The sequence below is a fragment of the Lupinus angustifolius genome, chromosome LG04 (assembly GCF_001865875.1).
Source record: "Lupinus angustifolius cultivar Tanjil chromosome LG04, LupAngTanjil_v1.0, whole genome shotgun sequence".
NCBI lineage: Eukaryota > Viridiplantae > Streptophyta > Magnoliopsida > Fabales > Fabaceae > Lupinus > Lupinus angustifolius.
The window spans coordinates 10,868,588-10,889,752 of NC_032012.1; the positions used below are offsets into that span (position 1 = coordinate 10,868,588).

Consider the following 21,165-nt stretch of genomic DNA (forward strand, 5'->3'; position numbering starts at 1 on the left):
AAAAATACTCGCTGAGAGAGTTAGCCCCATATACCTGTGTACATTTCCAGCTCAGATAGAATTGTCTCAAGTACAAACATACATGTGGAAAACAAAAAAAATCATATGACTTTGGAGAAATTATTAGATGAGGTGTGAATATTGGTTTATGATACATCACATGCAAACCATAGTTAATTTTAAATAAACTTATACTCCATCTGGTCTTTAATAATTGCATTTAAAAAGTTATGTAATATATATTCATTATTAGTGTACAGATTTATATACAATTAATATATTATTCATGATTAATTTATATTATTTTTTGAAGAATCAATAATAATTAAATAAGAATATTGGATAATACAATAACATATTATAATAATATATTTATATTGTCAGGCTATGGATACATATATTTTTTTAAAGATTAAGAAAATTAAGTATTGTTACTATTATTATGAATAACTCAATTTAAAGTGAGTCAAGATGAAGTATACGTTTAGGTCATCATGATTGAATTGTATCCCATTATAGTGTAATATGCATGTAGTGTACTCTCTCTATCTAACTACTCATCACACCTTAAGTTTGTTTATCGCTTGCAATACACAACATTATGTATTTGGCTTCCATGAAAATTAATGATGTAAACAAAAATGCATATGGAAATGGAAATGGAAATGGAAATGGAAATGGAAAAGTTTTCAACTTCCAACCACCACACCTTAAGTTTTTTTTTGTTGCATTTTCTAGGGTTTTATGTTTTTGGTGATTTTTAAGTTTTGTCCAACTTATAAACCAATAAGTCAAACTGAGCCAATAGGCTTTTAATTATTTAGTATGTAATATCAATATAAATATTTATACATAATAATATATTATCTATTATTTATTTGTATTATTTTTTTGAAAAATCAATTATAATTAAATATAAATAGTAGATAACATACTGATAATATATAAAACTTATACCGTATCAATGGATACATTTTTTTTCTCATATCTAAATCAAGCCCATCCTATTTGTTATCCTCCTATCATGAACACAAACAATATTTTTCTCATATCTGAATCAAGCCAATCCTATTTGTTATCCTCTTATCATGAACACAAAGAGGATAAGCATAAGTTGCGATATAGAATGGTTTCTATTAATAAATTGGAAGAGAAAAGAGCCTATCAAACAAATGAAAACATATCTGTTGTCTCACTTTTATACCACTCAATGTATCATCACTTAAAAAAATTATTTAAATTAAAATTATAATTATTAAATATTTTTTGGCGAACCATATCTCCTGACACATGGAGTGAAATAATATATGTGAAAACACGCAACTCTTACGTATTCAATTTGAACACAAGCAATTTTCTTGTGGACCAAAACAATGAGACATGCTTGGTCCACACATTGAGAGTAAATAATCACTCATGTTCTCAAATTTGCACGTGCTTAATATCTCTTTCGTTCTTCATATTATTGAGATTGTACAATTATCCTCGTTTTGACAAAATTTGTTCATGTTAGTAATTGGAAAAGACAAAAGTAAATAGCATGAATAGAGAGTCGGATACTATTATGAATAACTTTTTTCATTAAGGAATGGTTGTTTGATTTTGATATTGTGAGGATTACAATCATGAAAGCATATAAGGTTGAGGAAGAAAGTGATAATTTACTCAAATGAATTTAATTACAAATCAGCTTGTGTCATTGCAAAGATATCATTGAAATTGATTTCTTATGTTTTTAAAAAAAGGGTCTAATAGGCTTATTTGGAGTTATAATACTTATTGGTGTACTAACATGTTATTCATTAATAATTCCTAAAAAAATTGCGGAATTTAAAGTCATGACTTTATAAACTATGATGATCTTCTTCAATAACGGATAATAATTTACAAGACAATTAACTTTTTTTTATGATGCTTGAGGATTAGGAAATTGATTGTATAAGGAGTCATCTCAATTCATTAAGGTAGAGAATCATAACTCTTAAAGCACAATTAGTCCAATGATAAAGCATGTTTTACACCACTCCTTATGGTAAAGCATGTTTTACATGATAGTTAAAATTAGGATTTGGTTAGTTCTATCGTTACAATTTCACAGGGGTTGGTCAATTTTCACAAAAAACTAACCAAATCATATCAAATTTCATTGGTTGACAACATGTTGAATGAGGAATAATGTAATCATAATAATGTAATGATTATGTATAAATATTCAATTCAATTGACAGTATAAAGATATTAAACTCTTGTCAAATGAGATAAAAATATACACCGAAAATGTCTGAGTTTTATACACAATCCATTGCATCATCCACCATTAATATATAATCATCGTTGACTTTTAAAAAAAAGTAACACAAATGAATTATAAATGGTACATGATTTGTATATAAATCTTTATTATATATATATATATATGCATAAATTTTACACTCATGACAAGTAAGTTTATAAATCAAATGTGTTGATTTTGTCTAGGTTTCTTAACACCAATAAAGTTAAGACACTTGCATCCAGAGGCGGAACATGTAAAGGGCAGGTGGGGGCAACTGCCCCCCTGAATTTTCAGTTTTTTACCTCTTTACCTATAGCAATATATCCTATGTTGTTTCATGTGTCACTGGTTATGGTTGAATATTTAATTATTAAACTCTTAAATTATAAAAAGTGATATATATAATGACATATTTTTTGGAAAAGCATATGTACTTCACTTCATCCACCCAAATGACGTCTTTATGGAAATACACATTTATAGATTATAAATAAATATAGTATAACATGTGTTATCCTTCAAAAAATTATACATAATTGATAAAAAAATTCTTACATATGTAGATGTTGATGTTTCTTATAATAATATGATTTCATTTAAGTTAGTAACTATTTTACATTTGATCAAAGATATTATGTATGTATTGATAATATATACACTAATGATGCTTATAATTTATTTAATATTTATAAGATATGTATTTTTGTCAAAAATCTATTATGTGAATTTCAATTAGCAACAAAAGATTAGTTTGAGATATCAATTTCAAAGTTTTGTTGTCCTGTCGTTAGTCATTCAAGTTTGAAAAATTCTCAATCATAACAAAAACAAATTCTCAATCATAACAAAAACAAATTCTCAATCATAACAAAAACAAATTCTCAATCATAACAAAAACAAATTCTCAATCATAACAAAAACAAATTCTCAATCATAACAAAAACAAATTCTCAATCATTCGTCGTTAGTCATATATTGTTTCATCTTATTTTAGCTATGATGGTTTAGTTACTACATAAATATCATTTTCAGCAACAAAAATAACCAAACAAAATTATGTAGTAAGATAGAAGATAAATTTGTAAATTATATAGTAATTTATATTGAAAAGTAAATAACTAAAAATTTTATCTTATATGATCCTTCATATTCATCGTTATCAATTAATTTTAGTAATAAAATTGTAGTTAAATATTGTTGTCCCCTCTAAAATTTAGATCAAGATCCGCTGCTCCACTGCTTGCATCAACAAAATTCAATCCTAACCTCCTTCATAAGGACAATTTAGTAGGGCACACGATGAGGAAAAAAACAGTAGTGCAACAAATTGTAACAATTCAGCCATATATGCCCACACACAAAAAATCAAGAAAAAAATAATCATGATAAACAGAACAAATATTTGCTTAATCATAAAACACCATGTGCAGAATCTACTGGGCCAAAAGATCATCATCCTACAAAAGCTCATAGCCAATTCACTGATGATGAAAACCATACATGTTGAACAAACTCAAGCTCAAATTTTCAATAGTAAACATAATTTTAATGTATCCCCCTACTTCCCCCAAATGGTAAGAACCATACTTGGTTTTTGTAATGGAAAAAAAATTTAGGCACCAAAGTCTGACTTTGTTGTATCCCCTAACAAATCCATACCTTCTGAATGCTAATCAAAACTAGCATTTAAAAAGTTCAGCAGTTCATTTCTCTTGCTTTCAGCCGCCTTATCTTCCTTAGTTTTATCAAGTTTAAGAAGAATCTACATGGAAACACGGAAAGAAATAGATTCAAGACCAATGCTACATGTAAGAGAACAAGAAAGGAGGAACGGTCAATACCTTCTTGCCAGATACGGCGCTGCGACGGACACTGTCATCTTTGTCACGCCCTAAAAACTGTATCAAGTACGAAGAAGTAAGTAAAACTAATTACAATAGAAGCTAGTAAGCACATTGAATTTACGAGCCAGATCGTGATTAAAACCTTGGAAAGCTGCACGGGGCTGCTGATCCTCTCACCATGCTGCTTCTACATATAGCTCACATTGCCAGGGCAAACCCAACCAAGAAAAACATCCAAGCAAGTCAATCAAGCATCCAACATGACCCCAGCTCCAATTTCAAAGAGCCAAAACATAAAAATAGGCAGAAAGTATCATAAGCATCTCAGACAAAAATGTACTGGAGTTATATATTGGGGAAAAGATGTCTGCGACTTTTTAGCAAAATCAATAATTATCTTCCCTACACTGCTATGCAATGTTAGTTCAGCAGCAAATTTTATTGAACCAATATTTTGAGGATGGAGAACATAAACAGAAATGAACAATGATATGGGTGTGCCTTAAGTTGATGAATCTTAGTTTTGGATAAGAATCCATGTAGAAACCTCCAGCATTTAGCACTAAGCACATTAACTTAAGTTTATAAACAAGCTGGTGAATTAAATGACATGCAAAACTATTCGATTGGTCCTCCAAGATAATTATTTTTTTCAATTTGATTATGCAACTATTTTTTGTTTCATTTTGGTCCTATCGATAGATGTTCCTCAAAACTCTCAATTCTCAACTAAATTTCACAATTTTAGCATCATTGAGTTCAGATGATAAAGATCTACGCAATCCATCTATTACTTTTGTGAAACTTCACCATTAAAAAATGGTTTTAGGCTACAAATATAATGTAAACACAATTTTAAGACCAATTTGAAACACAAAATAACTTAAAGGGTCAATTTGAAAATAGAAAATAATGTAGAGGACTTATTTGAAACAAAAAACTTATAGGACCAACTAGAAGTCAGATGATTACTTACAGGACGAATCTAGTAGTATTGCCTAAATGATATGAGGTCCCCAACATTGTAAATATTTCAAGGTCACTATGTCGATTTGAAACTTCATAGATAAGGGATCCCAAAATATTTTGTAAACAAGCATATGGAAGACATTTGAAGTACAAAAAGTGACCTACCTCTTTTAATTTATGCTTCTGTCGTTTATGGCGGTGGCTTTTACTTCGGTCCTTTTCCTTGTTCTTGAGGGAAAAAAGAGAAAGTGAGATGAATGGAGAAGATTCTTAAGAGGGAAAATTATAGTTCCAACAAATCACCTTCTTTGATCTGTCACTCTTTTTGTGCCTCTTTGAACGATGAGTTGTTTCATGCTCACTTTCAGAAGAACTCTCACTTCTGTCATAATTTAACAAAAGAAACAAAGTCTTACGATACGAACCAGATTAATCCACTATTCCGTTCAGTAAATTAACATTACACTGGAAGTTTTTAATATCAATAAAACTATCAACATGCAGCTATACTGCAAAACAAAACATCGTGAAGAAATCATATTTCCAGATCCATGATAAAAAGGAGACAACACAAAGTCACAAACAAGATAAGAGCATGGAAGTTAGAACTGTGAAAATCAAACATTGTAAAGGGGAAAGGGAACTCAGCAGTTATAATCTAAGAATCATGGATACTTCAAAAACCTTCATGTGCTGTTGAAATCAGAAAGCTATAGCTACTTCAAAAATTCTAAAGTGAAGTTTTGCATGGGAAAAATAATTGTTCATGTTGTGCAATGAATGTAAGGGTTCCAGTCTTAAGCTACTCTGAACCTACCAAACATAACAGAATGAATCGTTTCTACGATAACCAAATAACACAAATAATCATTTCAATTCCGAATCCAATTAAAAATTAATTCTGCAAAGTAAACATACTCTAAGAAAGAGACATAGTTCAAAGCAACAATTTAATCTTCAATTAACAATCTCATTGAAACAAAGCATATGCATAAATTAACCATAAAAGTCGCTGAATTTGGAACCAAGTACAAACCTAATAATACAACTAAAAATAAACAAAATCATATAATTGAAGACCTTAAACTAAAATCCGCGATGTTTTTGATTGATCCAAAAGAAGAATTAAAGGAACCTGGAGGAATCAGAGAGCGAGGAAGAAGAATAGGAATCGGAATCGGAAGAGTGGCGGTGCCTGTAACGACGTTTGGTGTGGGACTTTGACTTCTTTCGAATCTTAAGGGAATCCTTGTTATGACGGTCTCGGCGCGTGCGGTGGCGGCGCGTGGTGTGATGGTGAGAAGAGGAGTTGTCGGTGGAGGAAGAAGAGAGAGACGAAGATGAAGCCGCCATGTTGAGACTTGAGAAGGGTTTGGTTTTCCTTTGTCTCAGGTTGAAGCAATGTGTACCCTGATTAATGATTATAATACAATTATAAAACGTATGCATTAACATTTAAGTCCATTTATACACTATTATCATATCGTAATTTATTGTTGGATTATGTATTACACTATTATTTTTGTAGATTATATTTTTTAAGAGACAATGGTAATAAAATATGAATGATAGATGATACATTAATAGTATACGAAATTTATACATCTTTTTCTTTTAATAATATCATATATATATATATATATATATACACTGACACCTCGTTACAAACTTAAATTTTACATATTATTTCGGTCTGGTCTGAGTCTGGATCCAAGAGTTAAAACAAAAAATCAGATTGGACAGAATGGACTTTAAAAAATAAAGCCAACACAATTCAAACACATTTAGTTTTGTGATTTCGGATATCGATTTTTGATTTTATTTTTAAATCGGTCTGCATTTGAACACCCCTACTTCCTTGTAGCGCTTCTTACTTTCACTTTGATTTTTCCCATTGATTTTTCCCATGAAATTGAGACTAATTATATAAAATGTAAATGCGATTAATATTAAATATTTATTCTTAATGCATAGCAGCATGTATAAATACATATTAAAGACTTTACACTTAAAACTTAAGTGTCACATTGTTTGCAAAAAAATAATTCTATTAAATTTCAAAATTTTAAAAAGTATTTCTAAAAAAATAAAAATAAATTGTCAAAAAAAATGTTTTTAAAAGTAGTTTTTTTATAAAAGTGATTTCAAAAAATGATTGATTGAAATAATGACTTCTAAAAGAATGGTTTTCTTCAAAAATATTTTTAATTTCAATTAGAAAATTCAAATTGATTGAATATTCATCAATCCAAACTATTAAAATGAATTGGATAAATTCAAAATAATTCATTAAGTTTTGATATTGATGGTTTAGATAATGCAAAATATGATTTAAATAAATTGTTTGATGACTTTTCAAAGTTTTCATTCATCTCTTAAGATTATAATTTAAATCCAAATCATTTCATTTGTCACCCATAATTTAAATAGCATGTCCAATATTTTATTCAAAATTTATTACTTCTGAATTTAGGAGTTCGAATGTCAAAATCATTTAAAAGTTTTTTTCCCTCTTTCTTAAACAATGAATCTCATGTACTTATGATCATAGATTTCAAAATATGAAAATATCATTTTTCGAAGATAATGTTTCTCTTTTCTCTTCCTTAAACAATGTATTTGTGACCATTGTTAACATTTCTCTTGTAATAATTGGGTCTTCCTTCGTCACAGAAGTTAACTATTTTATAAAAGAAGCGAAGACCATATATTCTCTATTGATTTGAGACCACATTATTTTCATATATTAAACTCAATTGATTTGAGACCACATTATTTTCATATATTAAACTCATTTAATTCTTATATTTTTAGCTACTTGCGAAAATTACATATTCTCATTAAAAAGTCAAAAACAATCTCTTCAACTTTGATTACTTTGATTGAGATGTGATTTAGTCCTTATATTTTGAAATTTGTCCAAATGACAATCTTATACTTATAGTGTCAAAATAGTCTAAATTTACTATAAACATTAAATTTGGATAAAATGACTAAATTTTGAAGCATAAATACAAAGATCAATATACCTAATTAATATAGATAATTCTCATAAAATTTCTTTATATATTTGCCTCTTACCTCTCCATTAAGTATTTTTAATTAATATCACTAGTTATCTCTCTTATTAGAATTTTTTTTATACATTGAACTAATTATACTAGAGTTTTCAAAAGGAGCAATATATTCATCCCTATCTTGTGTGGGCTAGAACCAAGTTAGACATTGTGCCACAATAATATCATGTGGGCTAGTCCATAGTTTAACCCATTGTTTAAATGGCTTGATCCTACCCACCCCAAGAATTGGCCTATTGTAAGCTACCTTAATTTAGTTTAACTATTAAATGGAGTCCTTGTGAGTTTCAAGAGTTGTATTTCTATAAAGGATCTTAATTTATTCTTATTTATTAATTAATCCTTCAACTCCTCACTTTTTAACCTTCAACCATCTTTTTAGTTTGTTGTGTCAAACACAATCTATATGTAAGAGATTATAAGAGAGAAGTTACTTTAAGAGGTTTTTCAAATAAGGACAGATTCGAGACTTCTTTAAGAATCTTTAACCAAAGAGAACTACAAACTTGTTTTTGTTAAATAAATATATTGACCGACTTATAATCTCCTCTCATGTCTTACCAAAAATTTAGTTATTCTATCAACAATGCATTGATCAAGTGGTGTAAGGGCTCATTAGATCTCCAGAAAGATCAAATTGTTAAGGTTTCTATTTTTGTGAATAACATTTATTGGGATGAGCAGTTGCACCCAAAAAAGATTAATTTCTTATTTTTGATAATACCAAAATAAACTGTTAGTCCGACCTATTTAGATTTTAGTTTAGGAATCGAGTAAGAATGAATTATAAAATAAAAAAGTGTTTTTTTGTTCTTAGTTACAAACAACATATATAAAAGTAATAATTCAACTAAATGTATATAACGAACAAAGTTGAAATTTATTAGTTTGAATCCACTAAACCATGGTTTAATTTGAAGGATGCAAACTATAAACCAAACATGCACTACATTGTTTTTCTTTTTACAACACGCAAGCAGCACCTTTCCAAAAAAAAGAATTCATTTAATGCTTGAAGGAGGAAGAGTTCTTGCCACCAGAGGAGTAAGGAATATTAGTAACCCTAATCCAATCATCACCATGGAAGAACTTTGATGGATAGAAATCTGTTGCTATTTGTGGTGTAAGGTTCTTAACACCTTGCCATTTTACACGTTTTGCTAGGTCTGAACCAGGACCACGATTATTAACCTCAGCATAGAAACAAGTTTCTGTATTTGTAGGAATTCCTTTATCTGTTTGCCATGGCATGTATCCTTCAGGTTGGATCAAGTCACCAATGTAAGTGTCTAGGAAAATGGTTCTTGAGAAATTCTTCCATGGACGAGCTAAGTAAGCTTTGTTGTCAAACCTCACTGGGTAGTAGTTAGGGTCTGATACAATGGCACCACCTTGGATAACTATTCCTGATGGCTGATACCTGTTAGAGAATACAGAAATGTTTGCATCAGTTTGAAATAAGAAAAGTGGAGTAGGGATTACTTGTGAAAATTAAATAGAATCAATAATATATTATATAAATGATTGTATGTTGAAAGATAAAATGTCCAAGCATAAGCTAAATATGATATAAATGAGAAAGATTGTATTGAATGATGAGTAAAGGCGTTAGAGAATATATAATTAATCATGAATGAATGTACTAGAGTAAAAGTTGTGATGTTTATAAAGATAGATAACATAAGAATAAAAAATCAAATGAAGGTTAGTCCAATTCTAAGAAACTAATCCTCTCCAATACTAAAAATGAGATGATGATATGTGTTTTACAAAAAATTTAACCTTATAGATTTTAATTTACTTTTAAATATAAAAATATAACTCATCAAACCAATCTACATCTCACATTTCAGTACTGTACCGTCCCCGAAGATTATCTCATCCTAATTTTGGGGAGACCAAGAAAATCTACGGACATAAACCATTAAGAATAGTTTAAAGATCAATACTTTATCAAATAACGATTTATAGTAGTACATAATAGTATCATTTTGATTCATATCATCTAATGAAATTAAGGTTTAGATGTGAAATAATATTTTCCTGCATGCAATATATAAGTATGAAGTATTTAAACTTTGTTACCTCTCTTTTCTGCCTTGTGCAGTGACAATGCATTGTTGGTTTTGCATTGGTTTTCTAACCACAAAAGTGCAGTTTTGGAAAACAGCCACTGCATCACCAAAGACAAAGTCGATAGTACCAGAAATGATGCAATCCCTATAGAATTGACGCAAGGCATGGACATAAAGTGTGTCTTGGAACCCATCCATTCTGCATTTGTAGAATATGGACTTGTCTGCTTGAACTCTTAGAGCAACTGCTTGATGTTTAATGGCACCAGCTGAGTTCTCAAACCCAACACCAATGGCAACGAAATAGTCTCCTTGAACAGCTGCATACATGCATGCATAAATATTAATTTTGATATCATGTGTTAAGGTTTCATCTCAAAATCGGCAATAAGAAAAATGACCTAACAAGTATGTAAGTCATGTATAATAAAATGAGATAAACAATGTGAGACTACATATAAAATTGAAAAGAAAGACACTTTTAAAAGGAATTAATAGCAAGTGATCATTGCACACTTGATTAGTTTGATAATAAATTTATCAGATTTTTCTTACCTTATTTTAAATAAACATTGACTTAAGCTATTAATTCAAACACAACCCTAAATAATTAAGTTAGATAAGCACTAAAGATAGTACATACCAACAGTAGCAGTATTGTAAGTGTTAACTCCATCAATGAAGTTCTTGCTACCAGTGATCCTTGTCGTTTTGGAACCATCACCAACAAACACAACATGAGTCATATTCCTAGAAACTTCAACATGCTCATTGTAAACACCCTGTTTGATCCATATAATGAATGGTTTTTGGTTCTTCCTAGGCACATTCTTTAATGCATCAGTGATGGTAGTGAAATTTCCACTACCATCTTTTGCAACAATGACATTAGCCATGAACTTTCTTGTGTTCATTTTAAGGAGTCTACGAACACCAACATGATCCTTAACCCATTCAGGAAACTCATCATCATTATCGGTTTCGTGACCAAGAATTGGTAAATCATCAGCATCTTGAAGGAGACGACGCGCAACAGGTTTTGTGATATGAAAACTTGTGAGAGTTTTAGAAAGTTCATTGATTATGGCAAGACCATTGCTACTCATGTGCATCGCAGTTTGCAATACTTCCTTCATCTTATTACCTGCCATTGGAGATAAGAAGAAGATTTCTATAGTTACTTACATTTGATAATTAATTAATACTGAAGAGAAGATTCTGATAGATTTTAATAAAGATTTGAGTGGAAAAGTATACCAACTTTCATCTATTAAAATGGAAAAAGAAAGCAACAATACAAAAGAAAACATAAAAATAGAAACCATTCAGCTCACTCACCGAATTGGTATTCTCATTGAGCGAGTTTGTCTCGCTCATTGTTCGCTGAGCGAGATTGTCTAGTTCTACTGCTTTTGTTTCACTCAACGATTGTTCTCGTCGAGCGAGGTCTAATGAACCGCTGAGAGAGAAAAACAAAACTCTATGTTCCAATGTCGCTTAGCAAAAGACTTAGCGAAAATCGACATCTCGCTGAGCGAGAGGTTTAGTCGCTAAGCGAAAGCTCTGGATCTTGATTTTCTACCTTTTCAATGTTTACAAGTATGAAATTACATCTAAATAACATCAACCGAATCTATTGTTTCGTAAATCAAACCTATTCCTAAGGAATTCGACCTTAATGAATTCACGAAGCTCAGCGAGAATTCATTAAGGTAGGATAGCTCATGCATTTTGGTAAAAATTGTAAGCATTTCCATTCATAAACCCTAAATAACCACATTGTACATTCTAATCTATTATTAACATTACCAGCATCAGAAGTGGTGTTCTCAAATGCATCCAAACAAGTCTCTTGGTATGTAACTGCACCACTAAGCCAAACCTTCAAACTTGTGAGGATATTGTCAAGGTTATTGAGATCAAACTTTCCCAATCTCTCAATTGATCTTTTGAACTCCTCAATAGATAGATCCATAAGTTGCTTGCATGTAACAAGAGCCTCCTTAGCTCTAGGTTCTTTCTCAACCTCATGCAAGATATTTGCTTTCTCAAGTCCCTCACCAATTCTCTTAATAGTTATTTGGAATGCAATCTCAATAAGCTTTCTTGCATCTGTGGTATTCCCAGCTTCCTTAGTGAGACTCTCTTCACATTCCTTCTTGTAATCTGTGGGGTGACAAAGGGTTTTGACAGCTTTCACTGTTGATGATAAATGGGATTTGTTGTTATCTTTTGGATCTTCATCAATGGACACATTCTTAGTGAAGGTGACACTAACAGCAACACCTATTACCATAGCCACTAATAAGAATGTTGAGACACCAATAATTATAAGTCTCTTCTTCCTCTGAGCATCATCTCCCCCAGGCATTTTGAATTAAGCAACTCCTAATCAACACCTATGAACCTGAATAAAAATGGACAATAAATTAATTAAAGGTAAACAGATTAACATGACAATATAAAACAAAGATCAAATGTCCCAAAAATTATGTCTCCATGTCCTTAAGTAATCAAATCCCGACAAGTAATTTAAAAATGATTGTTTATGTTTTTATAAATTTTCTTTTTAACGAAGTGTCACTTTTAATTTTGTGAGATCGATAAATGGGAATAACAAGTGGAATAAATAATCTTTATTCGACAATATATCATTATAAAAATAGTCAAGTCTTTTGTCGTATTAAGTGAGGTCGGCTAAAATGATATACCATATGTTAGACAAATATAAATCAATGAAGAAATACAATTGAGTCACTAATGTTGTGGTTTTATTTGTCTTGCAAAATTCAAGGGTACATTTTTTGGGTACATAACTTAGACCCTTGATTATTCATAAAAATTATAAGTTAATAAAAAAGAAACAAGTTAACATCATGCAATGTTATGTCATATAAACACAAATCATTGAACTTATTGTGCATTGTTTTGAATTTCAATCTGTAACTACAATTGATTTAGCAATGTTTTGATTTTGTTTCTCTTCGCAGACCCATTTATTTCTAACAATTAACATAACATAACCAATAATTTAAAGCATTACGATTTTATGTACTTACTAGGTAATCGAAGGAGCTGCTAAAAAGTGTAAGGGAAAAGTGCTTGCTGAAATCCTTGTTAGAATCCCTCCTTAGAGTGCGTGTAGTGCAAAATAAATATGTGCACGAACTTAAATAGGTTAAAAGAATGAGTTCAAAATTAGTTATTTCAGTTGCAAAAATGTGAGGTTTGGAGTCTAATGCTAAGGTTTTTTACTATAAAAAGAGAAGACACGGTAAGGCCACACAATCTATACATAGCAAACCTTTCTTTTACCACATAAATACAAAACTTACACAAAGATAATAGTGAGCGAAATAATCTAATTTTTATATTCCAATTTTTTTGTTAACTAACTCTCCTTCTACCTAGGGGTGGATCTTCTTGGATTTTTATTTTCAAATTTAGTTCAATTTTTTTTTATTTTTTTCCAATATTTTTTTGTACTTTATGCAATTTGTATAATCTTTCTAAAAATCATAGATAATTTATCAATTTTTTGTACATGTGTAGAGGTTGATATTGTTAATAATATTTAGTTGATAATGATTTTATACTTATGAAAGAATTTATGAGGATCATAGATTATCTTTGTCAAAATTTGCGGCAAAAGTCGTAAGATCATGTAGATTGTTATAAATTATTTAATATTTATAACATATATATTTTTGTGCAAAAAATATACAATTTTAGTAAGAGATTATTAACTTAAAATTAGAGATGACAATGGGTATCCAGATATACAAGTATCCGCTGGTAATACCTGCAATGGATTGGGCCTGAGTCCTTATTTTTAGACCCACAAGTAATTGAGTCTGAAGATTTTTAAATTGTGTTTATGCAATAGTTTATGAATTGTGTTTTCAGAATGATGTTTCTATTGTAAATGTGGTGAGGTTAGACATGTTTGTCATGTGTTTGATAGAAGGTCTGAGAAAGATGTTGTCTTATTTAGAAAGTAGACATTTAGTAGTGTTCGCTTCAGTGAGTATTGTTAAATTTGTTAATCTATAGCGCTTCAAAAGCGTAGTTGAATCTAACCTTATATTCTATCGTACTCACATAGACACCGCCCAAAAGTGGTGTTGAGTGACAATTTTAAACACTATTGCTTTCCTATTCTGGCGTAGTGATTATGTTAAATTATGTTTGTTTCATAAAAAATTTATATTTAAATGACAATTTAAAGTTGTGTACTTGTACTTAATTATATTTTATACTTGCTATTATCATTTTGTTCTTCTTTTTATTGTCTAAAATAACACACATGATTATAAGAACATGGACAAATATATAAGTTGTTTTCAAAAAAATTAAATATTTTTTGAATTTATGGGTACCCTTCGATCCGTTGTGTAACGAAGGACCCGTGGTTACCAAACCTAGTGGGTAACTGCACGAGTCCGGGTCCCAAAATGATCAAGCGAGACAGGTTTGGATAGTGCGCTACTTGAACCCATCTAGATCTATTGTCATCCCTACTTGAAATGTCAATGTCAACATTTTATTGTTAATGTTATTTAGTCATTCATGTGTAAAAAAATCTTAAATATATCTGAATTAAGTGTAACTTTGATAATACATGAAAAGTAAATGCATATTATTTACTTGATAAAGTTATTCGTCTTATCTTAACTATTCTGGTTTAACTACTACATAAAGATTATTTTCAACAACAAAGAGAACCAAATAAAATTATATAGTAAGATATGAGATGAATTTCTTTTGGACAATGTAGCAATTTTTGTTGAAAATGAAATAACTTCAAATTTTACTTATAATTTGATATCGATGAGTTCGAGACTTTAAAAGAACTGATTAACATAACTTTAAATAAATGCACATTTTTTCTTTAACGTCTTTAATTATTAATTATTTTTACTTTAAATTAATATGTTATTTTAAAATTATAAAAAATTTATGTATATTTATTTATATATTTTTATTAAATTAATCTTAATTATAAAATATAATTAAATATTATTGTCTCTCCTAAAATTTGCACCAAAACTTAGAGCTCTTTAAATAAGCTTTATTAAGCAATATTTTGAATTAATTTTATATTCCAATTTTTCCAAATGTTTTGAATTAATTATTTAAATATTAAAATTAGTGCAAATATTAAGAATATTAATATATTCAATTTATTGATTACTATTGACAAAGGAAAATTGAGGAGATAAGGTGGGTGATGCAGATATTGAAAAAGAGAATAATAATGTTTAATACGTAGATTCATTCCTATTTGTATATTAACATAAAAAGAGTCACAATCAGATAAAAAAGTGTTGGTTTATTCTTTCTTAGAATATAATTTCTTTCTTAAGAATTTACCATAATTAAAGACATAATGTCCAATCTTAAATAATAGAATACATTTTGGAAGTAGTTGAGTAGATATTACTATCTATACTATTAATAAAGACAAAACAAGTTGTAACTACCATGTATCACGTGATTTTTATATTCCATCATTATCTTTTTAACCTCTCTCTTTAATAATTATTAAAAACTTCCATATAATATTTTTATTTTTTCATGAATAAATCATTACTCTTTCATATTTTTTTCTTATTTTTATCTTTTCTCTTTCTCAACCAAAAAATAACACACAATAGCACATGAAAAAATATATTACAACCCTATAATAATTTTTATCTTCTTAAATCTACATTTTTTATTCAATTTATATATTGCATTTCTAATACTTATACATTCTATATCATACAAAATAAGAGTATGGGTCGACAAACACAGTGTGTTGATCGACACGCTAATATACTATAAATACAATACAATGTTTTAATATTATTTTTTTGCCATATTAGTCTTGTATTAATAGGAATTTATTAATTGTATTAAAACAACAATTAACCCTCCATATTGTTTTTTATCTATACGAATTATATTGTCCTTTTAAAAAAACATCCGCCACATTAAACCATAGTTATGAAAATCGTATAATATGGATCAGTTCAACTAGAAAACTATTCAACTGGTACGATACGACTATTATATTGATCACGCAATCCTACTAATTAAAATTGGCTATAATTGATTATACTACTCGTTTTTCATTTAAACCGTACTGATTACACTAGTCGATTTTCATTTAAAGTTACAATTTTTATTTAATATTAATAGGAATTTATTAATTGTATGAAAAAACAAATTAACCATCCATATTTTTTTTATCTATACGAATTATATTGTCCTTTTAAAAAAAGCATCTACCACTTTAAACCATAGTTATGAAAATCGTATAATATTGGTCAGTTCAACTAGAAAACTATTCAACTGGTACGATACGATTATTATATTGGTCATGCAATCCTACTAGTTAAATTTAGTTGTAACTGGTCATATTACTCGTTTTTCATTTAAACCGTACTGATTACACTAGTCGATTTTCCTTTAAAGTTACAATTTTTATTTAAGAAAGTGATTAATTTTACTAAATTATTATTACGGAAGATAAGACACATAACTATTACATTTATTTATACTTAATATGATATACCACCCATTATACATTTTAATTTTTACAAATGATATGAATAAAAATATTGATATCATAATTAATTAGTTTTTAACATTGTGAATGTAATGTAATATATATGTATATTTAATTTGATTAATATATAATTTAATTAGTAAATAATTGATTAAATTATTATATCACTGCTCTAATATCCTAAACGGATGACATGTAGGATATAATATAACACATTTTTCATATTTTGTTTTGAAAAAAAGTCATCTGATTAGGTGGATGAGAATATTGACACTCGAAGTATTTTTAATTATTTATATTATAATGTACTTCTAAAAAATTAAGACAAAAAGATGTATGCCATTTTATATATAATTAGTATATTATTTATCATTTATTTTTAATTATTATTGACTGTTATATAAAAGTAATATAAATCAATGATATATGATGCATTGATTGTATATAAATTTATACACTATAGATGTTACATTCAAAAATTAATTTATAATACAATTGAGAGATCATTTGAGGAATGGTAAGCATATAATGCTATTGACTTATTTGATCAATCATTTAATAAATTTAATAAGATTTGATCAACTATGTTCAATATTGATCAATTATTCTATAAATGGGTCTAATTGCATCAAAATTATATTACCAAATTTCTATATCACAGAACTCAAAAAGCACAACTAACAAAAGAGTGATGTAATTGACATTCAATATGGGTATTTACTTTATTAAACAAGTTACATAAAAACACATTTATTGCACTTCTCTTCAATATATTTTTTTAATATCACCCGTAAGGAACCAATCTTTTTTGAAGTACATAACTGTCCATTTTAACAAATGTCATTATTATGAATCAAACTCTCTCTACGATATCCTACATTGTAAGATATATTATAAAATAATATATCCTCATATCATAATTCATCTATCTATTCAAATTAAACATTTTTAGGTCTAATTTCAATGCCTTCAAGGATAAGACCACCCTTCAATCGATGACCCACTTCCCTTAGACACATTTTCACATCCTCATTACCTTTACCACTAAAGAATTCTCCAATCTTAATTTCCATCCACCCATCTTCTCTTTTTGAGGGATATGAAATCCCTTCATTATCTTCTTCATCTTGGACCATTCTCAAAGTTTCCATTCGATTCCCATAAAATAATGTCTCCATTTTAAGTTCGTTCTCTTCTTTATGGTACAAATAAGCCTTTCTTTTCTCTACCTTGTTCTCCGTAACAATTGAAACTTCGGACGGTGCAAAATCAAGCCCATATGCCCTATGAGAAACATTCATTATGAGATAAGCCCCATATAACGTGTTTGGTGTTAGAATTTGTGTTCTAATTTTCCCTTCAATTTCTAACCAATTCACTGTTATGAGCTCAGCCGCCTCTAGAAATCTGAAAAATTATAAAATTTGGTTGTTATTATTTTGAATATAAATAACTTTATATAATAATTTCCTTGAGAATTAGGATGATAAACACAAACCTTGATCCTTGAACTGGTTTCCATGACCAACAAAGAGGGTTGTCTCCCCATGCAATTGAAAGCTCCTTTGCACTCAACAAGTAACATATTTTACATGTTTTTTTCTCAATTGAGAACATCTGTTTCATTGACAAGTTAATGGTTGTACCATCATAAATTAATGCTGCAAAAGCAAATGTTTTAGGTGTTTGTATCTCACTATAATAAAATTTATGCTTTCATTGACATTAACTTTGTATTATAATATTTTAATGGTGTAAGATCAGCTAGATATCTAGAAAGATAAAAGATATTAAGAGTTCGATTTATGTGAACAACACCTATTATTCACACACCTCAAAAAAGACTAATTTTTTATGTGAGAGGATATCTTTGATAGAAAGAGATAAAAGAGAAAATAAAAGATGTGACTAATATTGTGATGACAAAGAAATTGATAAAAAAATAAGTTAAGATGTAGTTTGAGAGGTAAAATAAAATAGGGCAGAAATATAAGGGTTCTAGTTTCAATCATGTCACACTAATAGATTGGAAGGGGGGAAAATATATATACTTACAGTGTATAAATTTTATAAAATATTAATACATCAATTATAATTCTTATTTAATTATTATTAACTTTTTATAAAAACTAATTAAATTGAATGATTGATAATATATTAATTGCATATAAAGTTTTACACTGATAATATATAATATTATAGTCAAATTAGAATATGATTTAAGTTCCTTTATTGAAGTTGAAACTAATATGAATAGTTTCAAGACATTTTTGTACGGAATAAATGTTGAGCTAGCTAAGTTTTCAAAGTAAATTAATTGATATCAATATGATTTTCGAATATTAAGAATTTTAAAAAATAAAATTTAAAAAGCAGAAGATATAACAATACTTCAATTCATTTGTAATAACTTATCTATACATGTATATATTATAGCCTTATAAAGATAGAGTAAAGTAGAAACCTTAGAAAGTGATTTGAACATCCACAAACAGTAAAGCAAATATGAATTATTTCAATGAGAATGCAAAATCCATATTTGCTCCACCGCCTGAGAATGCACAATCAAGAACTAAAGATAATTGAAATAAATTGTGGTTTCTGCATTACACACTTTTTATCATACAAATTTTACTATACCATTATTTTTTTGTTAATATCTTCTTTTAAGTTAAAAGATAATATTTAAAATTTGTAACTAATTTACATTAGTAATAAATAATAATCTTAATTTTTACTATATACTTAAGGAATGCGTTTACAAACTTCTTATAAAAATAAATAATATGATGTCATCAAATAAGTTAGCTTTAAAATATTTCTTATCATAAAAAAGTAACATATGTCACATTTTTATAATTATAAGAAAATTAAGGTAATTTATTAACATGATATAACATTTTCCTTATAGAAATCTTGAAATCGTACGTGTTGGTAGGTTTTTTAAACACTTCACTAGAGAACTTGCAGTTTGTCAATTTGTGTCTTTTCTATGAGCTTAAAGAATATAATATCCTAGCATAATGTTAATAAGGTGAACACCAGAATCGTGCAAATATTTGCAAATGTCATTGTTTGAATTCTTAATTGTTTTTATGGTCCACCATAAAAAACAAATATAAATAGAGTCCAATATCTATGCATTGTTATTGTAATGTTTTATACACAATCATGAATCACTCATGTTTATTTAGATTATTTTTCTGAAGAATTAATGATGATTAAATATAAACAATGAATGATTATAATACAGTAACAATGTATAAAACTCATATATTGTCAATGCATACATTTCTTTCCGCGTATAAATAACCTAAATGTGTTTTATCAAGAAATTACCTTAGTACCGTCGTCAATTAGTTGTGGCTTGCATAACGTGACAAACAACTCTTTCTTTGATGAAGAACACGAAAATGGCTCCACCAATCTTGAAACAATCTCTTGATAATTAAGTGGCAAAAATTTCTCCCACACAACATCTGAATCCGCCATTGAATGCATAATTGAGGAGATTAGAGAGAATTTACACACCTCTTGAGGGCATGTAAATGATAAAATGTGTTCTAAACAATCATTTGGCAAAAGTTCCATAGTACTTTGTGTAATTAGGCCTATAGAAATTTTCAAGTTGCTGAAGCACCAACAATTGGTTGAGTTCTACATCTTTATATATAGAGTAAATTATACTGACATCCCCTGAGTTTTAACATCCCCAGAGTTTTAACGAAATTATATAAATCATCCCTCATTTTTTTACACTTATGCAAACCGCCCTAATTTTTATACTTTCATTACACTAACCACCCCTGCACGAGAAATAAGTGTAATCTTTTAAACAAAAAAAATGTGATAAATACAATTAAATTAATCAAAACATAGTATATTGTGGAGACAAGTCCAAATAATATATGAATCAATACTTCTTTATTATTTTTGGTTCGTTCCGATAAAATAGAGCGATTTAAACGATATATCTTTAGAATTTTTTATGCATTTTGCAACAAAAAATAACGAAGATACATTGATTTTTATATTATTTGGACTTGTCTCAATATTATATTATATTTTGTTTAACTTAATTGCATTTATCATATTTTTTGTTTAAAATATTACACTTATTTCTCGTGCAGGGGTGATCAGTGTAACGAAAATATAAAAACTAAGGGGGTTTATGTAGGTATAAAAAATGAGTGGTAATTTGTCACTGAAACTCAGGAGATGTCAGTGTAATTTAAATACTATACTTTAGAAAAAATGGCCCAATCATATGGCTAGTATGACTACATTTCTAGAGTATCAATATGATAGGAATTAAACTAGTTTATTGGTAATCCTTTCTATAACATAACTTTCAATGAAAGATGTCAATTAT

General features: G+C 28.5%; 3 protein-coding genes across 5 annotated transcripts; all 3 read right to left on the minus strand.

Annotated features, from left to right (window-relative positions):
• LOC109345825 (splicing regulatory glutamine/lysine-rich protein 1-like) lies at window positions 3,641-6,504 on the minus strand. Its single transcript, XM_019585049.1, has 6 exons — window positions 6,224-6,504; window positions 5,392-5,470; window positions 5,254-5,316; window positions 4,262-4,306; window positions 4,117-4,173; window positions 3,641-4,037 (listed from the first exon to the last, which is right to left on the minus strand). The coding sequence occupies exons 1-6, from the start codon at window positions 6,439-6,441 to the stop codon at window positions 3,945-3,947; spliced, it is 555 nt and encodes a 184-aa protein (XP_019440594.1). The 5' UTR covers window positions 6,442-6,504; the 3' UTR covers window positions 3,641-3,944.
• Window positions 9,011-18,257, minus strand: LOC109345826 (probable pectinesterase/pectinesterase inhibitor 21). Of its 3 annotated transcripts, XM_019585050.1 has the most exons (6): window positions 18,248-18,257; window positions 13,300-13,366; window positions 12,050-12,647; window positions 10,884-11,384; window positions 10,251-10,560; window positions 9,011-9,585 (listed from the first exon to the last, which is right to left on the minus strand). In XM_019585050.1, exons 3-6 carry the CDS (start codon window positions 12,609-12,611, stop codon window positions 9,171-9,173), a joined length of 1,788 nt encoding a protein of 595 aa, XP_019440595.1. In that variant the 5' UTR covers window positions 12,612-12,647; window positions 13,300-13,366; window positions 18,248-18,257; the 3' UTR covers window positions 9,011-9,170. The 3 variants fall into 3 exon arrangements, with proteins under 3 accessions (XP_019440595.1, XP_019440596.1, XP_019440597.1); XM_019585051.1 differs by lacking the exon at window positions 18,248-18,257 and having other exon boundaries at window positions 12,050-12,639; window positions 13,300-13,353; XM_019585052.1 differs by lacking the exon at window positions 18,248-18,257 and having other exon boundaries at window positions 12,050-12,654; window positions 13,299-13,349.
• Window positions 17,705-20,424, minus strand: LOC109345827 (F-box protein PP2-B15-like). Its single transcript, XM_019585053.1, has 3 exons — window positions 20,133-20,424; window positions 18,292-18,410; window positions 17,705-18,200 (listed from the first exon to the last, which is right to left on the minus strand). The coding sequence occupies exons 1-3, from the start codon at window positions 20,382-20,384 to the stop codon at window positions 17,732-17,734; spliced, it is 840 nt and encodes a 279-aa protein (XP_019440598.1). The 5' UTR covers window positions 20,385-20,424; the 3' UTR covers window positions 17,705-17,731.

Bases quoted from the DNA above. Each gene is read 5' to 3' on its own strand.
- LOC109345825 (XM_019585049.1), bottom strand. From the start codon at position 6,441: ATGGCGGCTTCATCTTCGTCTCTCTCTTCTTCCTCCACCGACAACTCC. The intron at 5,317-5,391 runs GTGATTTGTTGG...TTTTCCCTCAAG, and splicing joins AGAGTGACAGATCAAAGAAG to AACAAGGAAAAGGACCGAAG. The intron at 4,307-5,253 runs GTAGGTCACTTT...AGCTATATGTAG, and splicing joins AGAAGCATAAATTAAAAGAG to AAGCAGCATGGTGAGAGGAT.
- LOC109345827 (XM_019585053.1), bottom strand. From the start codon at position 20,384: ATGGAACTTTTGCCAAATGATTGTTTAGAACACATTTTATCATTTACA. The intron at 18,411-20,132 runs GTAATTTCTTGA...TCAATGAAACAG, and splicing joins TAATTGACGACGGTACTAAG to ATGTTCTCAATTGAGAAAAA. The intron at 18,201-18,291 runs GTTTGTGTTTAT...ATAATTTTTCAG, and splicing joins AAACCAGTTCAAGGATCAAG to ATTTCTAGAGGCGGCTGAGC.
- LOC109345826 (XM_019585050.1), bottom strand. From the start codon at position 12,611: ATGCCTGGGGGAGATGATGCTCAGAGGAAGAAGAGACTTATAATTATT. The intron at 11,385-12,049 runs GTAATGTTAATA...CTCCAATGGCAG, and splicing joins GAACACCACTTCTGATGCTG to GTAATAAGATGAAGGAAGTA. The intron at 10,561-10,883 runs GTATGTACTATC...GCATGTATGCAG, and splicing joins TTACAATACTGCTACTGTTG to CTGTTCAAGGAGACTATTTC.